Source organism: Physcomitrium patens, chromosome 20, assembly GCF_059467195.1.
Source record: "Physcomitrium patens ecotype Gransden chromosome 20, ASM5946719v1, whole genome shotgun sequence".
Lineage (NCBI taxonomy): Eukaryota > Viridiplantae > Streptophyta > Bryopsida > Funariales > Funariaceae > Physcomitrium > Physcomitrium patens.
This window is the reverse complement of record NC_143429.1, coordinates 6,613,392-6,624,141: the sequence shown is the minus strand read 5'-3', so window position 1 is coordinate 6,624,141 and position 10,750 is coordinate 6,613,392. Positions and strand designations below refer to the sequence as shown.

The window sequence follows — 10,750 nt, the reverse complement described above, 5'->3', positions numbered from 1 at the left end:
AATATTATATGACATTACATCATCCCTTCTATTTGTGGTATGTAAGGCCTAAATAATGGCCGGTCCTCCAGTTGGAGGTAGCTTCTCAAAGTGTCCTTCGTTTTGATCTTTCCCCTCTACTTCGGGATGTGTGCAAACCACCGTTCACACGTACCCGGACCTCACTGTAACGTCGACCAAGGAATCTGGAGGGTATAGGACGTGTTTATCAGGGTATCAACATGTGGGGTGTGTCGTCGTCTTCCCCCTCGCAGCGTCTCCACAATAGCTAGCCCGTGGAAAGGAGCCCCTGGCAGTGTGTTTCTGATACCGGGGTTTCATTCTTCGTCCTCCTCCCCGCCCCTCACTCGGCCCCGATCGCCTCTTTCTTCCCTCCCGCATCCATCTCCTCGGTGACCTTCGATGCGGCCGTTTTGGTTCCTAGGGTCGTTTCTCTGAGTCGTTCCACTCGTGTGTGTGTATCGAGAGCTTGTGCAGATTTCGTCTCTCTTTTTTTTTTTTTTTTTTTTTTTTTTTTTTTGTTTGTGTTATTTTGATTCTTTTTCCCCATTTTATTCAAAAACAGCATTTCCGACGTTCGTTTTGCCGGGGGGGCTGTGTTCGCGTTGTCATTGTTCCTTGTTTATATGGTTCGTGAGTCTCGAGTGGAGTGTATGGTGTCAAGGGAAGGCGTGGCGAGAGAGAGAGCGACGGCGAGGGTCAAGGTTCGGGGTTTTGGGGTGGGGACATGTGGTGGTGGATACCTGCGGAGATATAAAGGAGGTGTGTGTGTATGCACCGTTAATCGGATTCGATGCGTTTGCTTTCTAGGATGTCAGCGGATGTGTGACGGAATCAACCGCGGTTGAAATCGCGAGTCGGACTGCAACTCGGCCGCGAGTTTCTTCGCTTATGAGCAAAATTGGAACGGATTCTCGTGCCCGTGACAGTCTCCATACCTCGCCCCTCAGTTTCATACCAACACACTCGTTAATCTCGACCGCCTCTATGGTAATTTTCATTAGTGCGCGCGTGGCTTAATTAATCTCATTTTACACATCTTGTATGTAAGTCATCTGCTTCCTGTAGCATGTTAATGTCGATTGAGGTTTGTCATTTGGTCCTGTTCGAAAAACCATCTTTTTCAACTGCACATTGAGGATCGATCAAGTGGAATGCACTAGGTTGCATCCGTAGTTGATAATCGGGGTTACCGGAGTGGAAGCCCAGTTGACGATGTGACATGTTATGCTGACTTCCCCTCTGTGTGCCTGTCACTTGATGCTTACAGGGTCGCTGGATCGGTGGATAACGCTGGGTTCTCGATTTTGCTTCTTCGATTCGCCCACGACTCTGGATTCCATAAGATCTGTTCCCGAGGTAGATCTGAGTTGCCTGTGTGTTTTTAGCCACGCACGTCCTAATACAGAGTGGGTTCTGTTCATACGAGTGTAAATCTCCGAAACGATAATATTCTCGCTGCCCCTTGTAGTTATCGAGCACAAGTCAGTTTCCCTCACATCTCAACCATATTAGTTACTACGATTTGTGGCTTCAACGTGTTGCCCCAGTTAAAGTTAACATCTCTGTACAATCTTTCCCGACGGTGGTCCCGTTTGATTCTTTCATTTTTATCATCGACTCCACATATTGGACGGCTCCTGCACCAACCGCCGTGTCTATTTGCCACTGCGAAACCAAGTTAGTTTGTCGGTCTGACGTTTTTGGAGGTTCGAGATTGTATATGAAGCAGTGGTTGGACCGTGGCGGAAATGGCAATGGGGACTGCACAGCGATGTCATGTGAGCGAGGAGGTCGACCGGATAAAAGGCCCGTGGAGTCCGGAGGAAGATTCTGCTCTGCAGCAGCTTGTGGACAAGTATGGCCCCAGGAACTGGTCCCTGATTGGCAAGGGTATCCCGGGAAGATCGGGAAAGTCTTGCAGGCTTCGCTGGTGCAACCAACTGAGCCCTCAAGTTCAGCATCGTCCTTTTACGACAGTTGAAGACGAAACGATTATAGCAGCTCACAGTCAGCATGGGAACAAGTGGGCTACAATCGCTCGCCTTCTTCCTGGGCGAACTGACAATGCGATCAAAAATCATTGGAATTCAACCTTGCGTCGTCGTCACATGGCGGAGCGACCATCTCGTACCGAATGCGATGACCATCACAACTGCCATGCCGGGCACTTAGGGACATGCGATGATGACGACTCAGGCATCGCCGATGGACGAAAACGTAACAGCAAGGAGATATCTTCTGACGGGAGTGTGCAAGATAAGGGTGGGTGGGAAGTGGATTCTCACAAGGTGAAACGTCTGCATATTGACGGCGATTCCCCTCGAGAACTTCCTGTCGGTTTTGTCGAAGTCCCTCCGGTGTTTCGACCCGTTGCCCGCTCGTTCGCATCTTACTGTCCTAACGCTGCCTACGCGCCCCCGTTGTCCGAGCGCTCTGACACTTCCGAGGTGAATGACCCTCCGACGTCGCTGAGTCTCTCACTTCCTGGGTCAAGCCCAACGAGGAAAGAGCAGTCCTCTTCCGAAGACAGTGCCCTTCGTCGTCAGTTATCTACCTCCTCTCACGCGCCTTGCCTTCCTAATCAGCCCGATTCGCCAGAACTTCCGGCCCACGGACGTTGGGAGAGCGGTACTGCTGTGGATCAGTCGTTAAAAGACAAGTTTTCCGTGTCCTCTTTCCCTGCTCATACTTCCCCTATGGCTACGCAGATTCCTGGACTCTCGAACCCCTCATCCTCTCCCTTGACACCTCCTCACAGCGGGTATGGTTTGCCTGATAACTCCCAAACAGCAGAATTGATGAGTGCTGCGGTAAGAACTGTTGTTGCGCAAGCCTTTGATCCGGTTCTTCAAGCACAGGGGGCAGGAGGCGCTAAGAGTTGGAAAGCTCCACCTGCACCTTTGAGTTATGGTTTAGATGCAGCTGTATACGCAGGTCTTGTGGCACTGATGCGAGAGATGGTTCGAAGTGAAGTTCAAAAGTATATGAAGGCCGTGCAGAGCCCCACTTGCGCTCCAGTATATCCTAGTTATGGATCGGACCATCTTTCCGTGGGGTCTCACAGTAAATTTTCCAACCAATCTGACTTCTTGGGATCCATCGCCACCAACGCCCCTCGCAAGGCAGGGTGAGCGTGAGATTGGAGAGATATTGACTGCCTTCCGCCTTATCTCTCGAGATTCTTTCTCTTTAGTCTCTTCTTGTCTTCTCGTTTTTTGTTTGTTTTCTTGTTTCGTTTTGTTTTTTTTTGTTTTTTCTATCTTTTCTCTCTTCTTCTGCCATTATGTGGACTTTGTGAATTTTTGCTAGTTTTGACGAGTCAATTTGTTTTCATCGTTTTCCATCTGATTCGGATTTCTTCATTACTCTTCTTCGCAATTTTCGGGTGGCCTGTTTTTTAGGTCTTAGCGGATGCCCAAACAGCAAGGGGCAGGCATCTGAGGTCTTTCTTAGTGAGGAGGACACCGGCGGTTTCGTTAGTAGTGTACAGCAGTGGCTGCTCAAGCACCGTGTGTGGAAAGTAGATCTGTGAATATTTAGATCCTGTGAAGAACTTCCAGTTTCTCTGTCAACCAGCACCGAAACTTAACGGAAACAGCGAGAGTCCGGGTGGAGCCTTGCTATTGTATATTTCATTCGAAGAGGAGCAGACCCGGACATTTTCTGAATCGCACTGGAGATGCGTGGGGTGGCAGATGCACCGAGATTAGTTTGTACAGTTATCATGGAAGCTTCTATGCAGATGGCACTTGGAGGTGTCGATTGTTTTCATCGTCAGATGGGGCGGCAGCCGGTTTTGTAGATTCAAAGTGAGAAATAAGAATTTTGTATACATTGATTCTGACTCGCAACCACAATCTCTGTGTCGCTGCTCTTCTTTTGAACGTGGTGTGCCTTTCCTTTCAATGTTACGTTTTTCTCGCATTTGTTACATGGGTTTTAAGTGTGATGGTTTTGTTGTCTAAGACGTCTGATAGAATTTTCTTGAATGACGTCATTGCATAAGCAGAACACTTGTGGCTCTTAAGTCTGATGAGTTATCCACGCCCCTGCTATCAATAGAAACAAATGGTGATGAACCCACTATAAATTATTGAATTTTAATCTATTATCTGAAGCAACCCATCTCTCGTAGAGAGACAACAAAACCAGATGGTAAATGTTTGGCAACTCATCTCTTCTAGTCTTCTACCCTCGTTTCAGAACCCTCTTAATTATCGAAGTGTGACTGTGTTCTCTTGATTTGGTTCTATTCGTCGTAGGTCTTGAGCTGGGAAAAACGTAGAACTTGAACTAAGAAAAAGTTCTAACATACGGCCCTTAAGAACTGTGGATGTGAATTTACGATCTCTTGCATATATAGATTTTTTGTATTTGTTTGTATTGAGGAACTTAGACATAAAATGTTTTATTTCGTTTGAAATGTCCATGTGAGATAAATTTTATTCACTTACATAGAGAAGCAATTACCGCTCACACTAATTATCTGGAAACTGTCCGTTTGTAACAAATTACTGGAAGCGACAGTACACACCTCAACTGCTCCAAAATCAGAACGACTTAGCATATCTTGATTTGAAAATAAACATGTCCATTGGAACAATGACATGTACAGTCCTTGGATATTCAAGTCAATTTTAAGTAGTTTTAATTTTAATTTTAATTTTTTGAAACGAATGAAAGAAACTTCATTGTCATGAAGAACCATAATACAACCAACCCAGCTGCATGTGGCCTGGGTGGAAACAATGTTACGAGTGAAACAACAAAAACAATTGGCACAGCAAAAAAATCCGACCGGACTGATGCTGAGTGGCCTTGGGCTATCCCCGAAGCACTATTATCTACCTCAAAGTTGGTCTTGACAGATCCGCCCATGGAAGTTGAAACACAGAACCTGCAATAGGACCAGAGAGGACCCACTGTGGGTTACCGTTGACCATGGAAGAAAAAAGACCTTGCCAACACCGGCGTTTCTCGCAACGTTGAATTAGCGTGGTCCTTGTTACTGCTCGTGTTTTCCTGGTATTCCATGCTACTGACCACTCAACTCTACCATAGTCAACTAACTCGAGCCATATGCACTGAAGCAATTTGCTAGCGGACCAAGTGATGTTAAAAACAGCATTGTTCCTTTCCTTTCATACCGTCCAAAGAACCACGGTTCTTATCTGGGACCACAAGAGGCTGAATTGATCAAACTTCCGAGGGATGCGATCCAAAAAAAATCCTTGCCTCCATGAGAGTGGCTGCCATGGGCCTCGCGCATCCGAGCCGTGGATTAGCAAGTTGAGGATTTGTGTATCCCACTGCTATCCATGTTGGGCTGAGGAGCATTCCCCAAAGTGGTGAAGCAGCGTTTCATAAAATCTTCGTGGGCAGACCGGGCAATGGAGAGTAACCGCATGATTAATGTGACTGCGCCACACATTGATAGCTATTGCTCAGTGCCACAACAATCATAGAAGGCTCGATTTCTAACTCGTTCGAGTTTTTGTCCATACCGTTTTCCACCGAAGGCGATAGTCTCCCGGAAGTACTCCCTCCCACTTCTTTAACATCGGATTAGGGCCTACATGCTTTCTCTACAAGAGCTCTCTACCGAATTAGGCGATATATGCCATGATTGGTACCACACAATGAAGCACCCCTCTTTTCTTATATCCCGAACACACATCAGACTTGCTCTGTGTAACAAGGAGGCTCGCATTTTTGAAAACCCGGCTTCAATGAAGAACAAAGACGAGGACTACCACAAAGATTTGCTGGCCACTTCCTCCACTATTTGGGGACTTACTGGTTGCAATTTCTTGACAAGGCTCCTCCAAGAGACTCCAATACGTGACCAAACTTTTGATCCTTTCCTGGCTTGGAAGTGGGGGAGGGTGAAGTATTCCAAAATCAGAGCCCATCTCCCATGAGAGTAGGGTTGGAAATTTCTAAGCTGGAATCTCAATAGAACCTGCAGATTGGACATTCTAGGATGACATGCCTTCAGTATCCACTTAGTCATGAGAGCTACCAAAGCATCCGTGGGATTAATCATTCCAATGCCACCATTCTCTCTTGGTTGGCATCATTATAACTATGAGACCTTCATGCAGGTTCTTTACAAGGAACCAGACCACATATAATTATGTACCTAGGATTGAACTTTAGCCATGCCTACTTTGATATCCCCCCATAATGTAGCAAAGAAAAAAATAGATGATAGTAAGATCCTATTAGCAATCACAGATCTCCATGTGGTATTTATATTAGTTGTATTCCAATATTTGAGTTTCTTATCAATTTTGGCTTTCAACAATTCATCTGTAGCTAAAGATGACATCTTCAGCTCAAAGGAATTGCCTAACAACTTGCTGATTTTCCCATCATCAACCAAGGTGATCTTCAATGCATTTGTCCATGCTGGTCAAGGGTCTTCAGCTTGCTAGTAACCGCAAGGCTTGTGCCATTTTAAAATTAGACTTGAGTTTAAACAATGGTTGTTAAGTAAGTGAAACAATCCTTGTACCCAACTTTCTACTCCTCTTAAAGTGAAAGAGGTTTCATTTGCAAATTGTGCAATAACATGTTGTTTATTTTCTACTAAGATGAATGCCAAAGGAGTGATAATTGTATGTAATGCTGCATAAAAGTATGTACAAACTTGTTCCAAATTGTCTTAATTAGTGTGCAAAATTCCATGTTTGTCCTTTAATTCCAAGATCATTGCCTCCCTCAAGCATTCTTTTGTTGCTCTAAAAAATTCTCTTGAATTAGAATTGTCCACATGCATCTACTTAATTCTACTTCAAATCCTTATGCCTTTGGTTTTCCAACTTTTGAGGTCTTGCAACTTGCTAGTCACAACTTCCAAACAACCTTGCAATAACAAATTAAATGGGTTGGATTGTAAGATGGCATTAGTATTCAAAAAGAATTATGTCTACTGAGTTTTTTTCTTACAAAAATATTGAACTTTCTAGATGCAATAACCATAGTAGAATTTTATCGTCTTTTATAATTTATTAAAGAATCAAAGGTGAAGGTGGATAAATTGCATCAGCTCTATCTATTAACAAATTGTGGTACCATTGAGATATGTTGTATTTATCTTAAAAGAAAATTATTAGAGTTGTTGTATTTTGACCTACATTGTGCATTCTACTAGTAAGTAGAAATCAAAAATATAATTACCTTAGATAAGATAATCCACTACTGAATATACTTCAACATCTTCTATCTTCAATGAATAGATTATGTCTAGCTGAGCCATGATACATGCTCTATCCTTTTGACAATTGTTTTATAAACATTTGATTTTATCATTTAGCAGAAACCAATCTTCAACCTAAAGCATCGCCATGAGGGTAGCAAAAGCCTATTTCATTATTTCTTGAATCAACATATTTTTCCTCTTTTCTACAAAGTTCTATTTTTTGCAAAAGATCCATTGGTATCCACAAAGAAAAAAGATGCAAATTTCTCTTTTAACATACCACTTTGAACAGAGAATAGAGATATAGATATTTAGTATTATTACATTGCTTTCTAAAACTCTGTTTAGCCACATTCAGATAGTGCATCCACACCAAGAATGTTCCAAGTCCAAAATCAACAAAAGGAGGTGGAGTGCTACTTATATACATATCTTACTTTTCTCTGCTCCTACATCTATGATGTCTTGATTGTAGTCCATAGATGGTTTTCTCTCTACAAAATTATTTGAGGCTATATTTAATCTTTTAAATATATTAATTTCAATCCATATACTCTATATTCTTATAAATACATAATATCAATGCTTAAGAATAAAATTATATAATAACTTTTTACTTAATCAAATTTTTAAGAATCATTGAGTTCTTCGAGGTTATTGATGATTTTTGTAATTTTCATAGTGGAGGTGGAGGAGGAGAGAGAGAAGAAAAAAGAGTTTAGTAATCCTTAGGCTGACTATTAATATACCTCCTAGTGTTCTTCACCTTTAAAGTACTAGATCATGTTTTTTATTTGAAAATGCTAAATATCTTATTAACAAAGCAATTGATGTTCTATAAGTTGTTGAGGCTAAGGCGTTAGGAATCCACAGTTAGGTTTTAAGATATTCATATTGTTTAACTAATAGTAGAATTGAGCATGAAAAAGCTCAAGGATTCCTTCCGCTACCTTAGCTAACATTCTTGATGTCATTATGTTTTAATAAAGAATTAAAAAGATCTCTATATTAATATGTAACTTTATTAGATAGATATTGCATATATTCTATATACTAGCAATATTTATTGAGTGAGATTGAAAAGCTATTCTATTTTTATCAATATTCAATCTTTATAAGTTGTCCAAAGTATTAGTTATTATTATTGGATAACTATTAATATAATAGGCTATATGAAGTATCAATTTTTTTGTATTAAATGGAATGATGTTAGTGTAGTTGGGAAATGCATAATTATGACTAAATCCATTTGTAATGTGAATAAGAAGGAGGTATGATCAAACTTCATTTTCTTTGCTTCGATTCTCATCTATTGTGGTTTTAAGCTAAATGCCAATAATAGTCTAAGATAAAGTTTCTTAGAGGAACAACCTCAATTCTTTTACTGATAGATTAAAATCTCTAAAATTATCAACAATAGGTATTCCACCTTTTGTGTCAATTTCTTAAATATCTACTCTCTTCATTGCAATAGAAGGCCTTTTGGTTGTTTTTCATGTAAGCTCTATAGGATCTTCATGTATTGATGCTCTATTTAGAACAGTCAAAAAATGAATTATTACAACTTTATTTGTCTCTCTTTGCAATATAAGAAACCATATCATGGTGTTTCTTTCTTTATTTTGAGTTGGAAAAAAAACTCGTAGACTAATCTATATAGGGATCAAAGATGTTGCTACTTTAGTCAATGTGAATAATTAGAGCAGTGTAGATTAGTGGAGTATGGTGTCTTTTATATTGAGGATGGAGGTGGAAAAATTATTCTACTAAGATCTATTATTGGCTTCCTTGACCGTCCTTTGGATGATGGAAGATAGCCCACATTGTATCTTGGTTCAAAGGATCTATACTACACTTCAGTTTCTTTGCGAAAGGACCAAACAATCTCATCAAAATAGTCTAATTTTGTCTAACAACAATTGAGAGAGGAATAAGTAACTTTTCATTGGTAGCAAGAGCATGTGAATGTGGTATTGGTGCTTGCTCTAAAGTTGAGGCAATTGAGTACTCACTTATTGATACAACCTCTTTTGCCTCTATACTTCTTTTAATCCTAGTTGCTTTGCATTCCTTTATCAAATGTTTTGTATTCAAATCAAAATGACAATTAAAGAATAGGTTACAATAATCAATTGTTATTATTGAATTTTTTTTGTTATTTTATTATTGAATGAGACAAGTATATGCTAACAAATTCTTGCTTCTATACTAATACAGAAGCATTGATATGCTATAGTTATATTGTGCATATTACTTCAAAATATTATATCCAATCCTCTTATAATCTATGAAGCAACTTTCATAAATTTGTATGGATCTTTCATAGTATTATATATATAAAAATCTTAAGGTCTTGTCGCTATCTTGAGTCAAATCCATAAGTTTATGTTTACATAATATAGGTCTTTAAATAAAATCATGGTGAGAATAGTGATATAAATAATTTTTCTATAATAGTATTATGTTTGCTGATGAATTTAAAAAAAAAAAAAAAAAAAAAAAAAAAACTTAATTGAGATCCAATCTAGAGTCACTGCTTCATTTCCATGTTTTTTTTAAGTATATTAATTTTTTTAGCAAGAATTTAAGAAATTTGCTTACATCCCATAAAGAAGGCTATTATTGCATTATCATATGGCTTAATTTGTAATTTGAAAATACACTGGATACCTAGCTATAGAGAATTTATCTTTGGCTTACATATGATGTCTTAGCTCTCAAAAACCCCTTTATTTTGTACAAAAGCTCAAATTATAACAAAATTCTTCAAAACATTTCCTTCCCTCAAAGGATATTTTTACTCTAAACTTTGGAAATTCATATCTTAGCATTCAATGGTACAATATGCAAATATTTATGTCTATATTTTATTTATTGATGTAGTAAGATGAAATTGTATTGTAACATTGTGACATATTTACTGTCAAGTAAATAAAGTCTTTTGATATTGTGAAGTGAAAATACATGCAAGCATTCATTTTTTGCATCATCTTACTATCACGGTTTAAAGATGGTAGAATTCTTTGCCTTATGATGTAAAAGCATTGGACACTTTTGCTCAATACATCCTTGTGAAAACAAATACTTTATATATTATGAAAGTATTCATAAGATACAATAATACAATTAGATGTACTCTTATATATGTGCTATCAACAACATGACTGTTTTCATATATAACCAAGCATTTTTGCATTTTATTGTTACTAGTGATTCATTCTCTATTTTGGAATTTTTTCAATCATTCTTTATTATTTTTATATTTTTTTACTTTCCTTCTATTATTTATTTTTAAAATATAATTGCACTTCACAAGAAGAAAGGAGATGTTAGAAGCACACATGCACACTTTCTCTATTCAATACATTCACTCTATTAGTACTTAGATTAAAACTAGAATTAGGCTCTACTTGGCTAGTGTTGCCACTAATTTATGTTAGTCACTTTGTAGTAATTAAAATTGCAATAATGTTGTAATTTAATTTAGAGTTGTTTTAGTTCTTTTAATTTTGTGTATCAACCTTTATCAACTCAAAATTTACT

The 10,750-nt window shown here is 39.1% G+C and overlaps 1 protein-coding gene across 1 annotated transcript; it reads left to right on the top strand.

The window, feature by feature from the left end:
• The first annotated feature begins 249 nt into the window (after positions 1-249).
• Positions 250-3,854, top strand: LOC112273291 (uncharacterized). The gene is made up of 2 exons (XM_024501892.3): positions 250-990; positions 1,271-3,854. The coding sequence occupies exon 2, from the start codon at positions 1,752-1,754 to the stop codon at positions 3,132-3,134; it is 1,383 nt and encodes a 460-aa protein (XP_024357660.1). The 5' UTR covers positions 250-990; positions 1,271-1,751; the 3' UTR covers positions 3,135-3,854.
• Positions 3,855-10,750: the final 6,896 nt, after the last annotated feature.

Excerpts from the sequence above, each read along its gene's own strand:
- LOC112273291 (XM_024501892.3), top strand. The coding sequence starts at position 1,752 with ATGGCAATGGGGACTGCACAGCGATGTCATGTGAGCGAGGAGGTCGAC.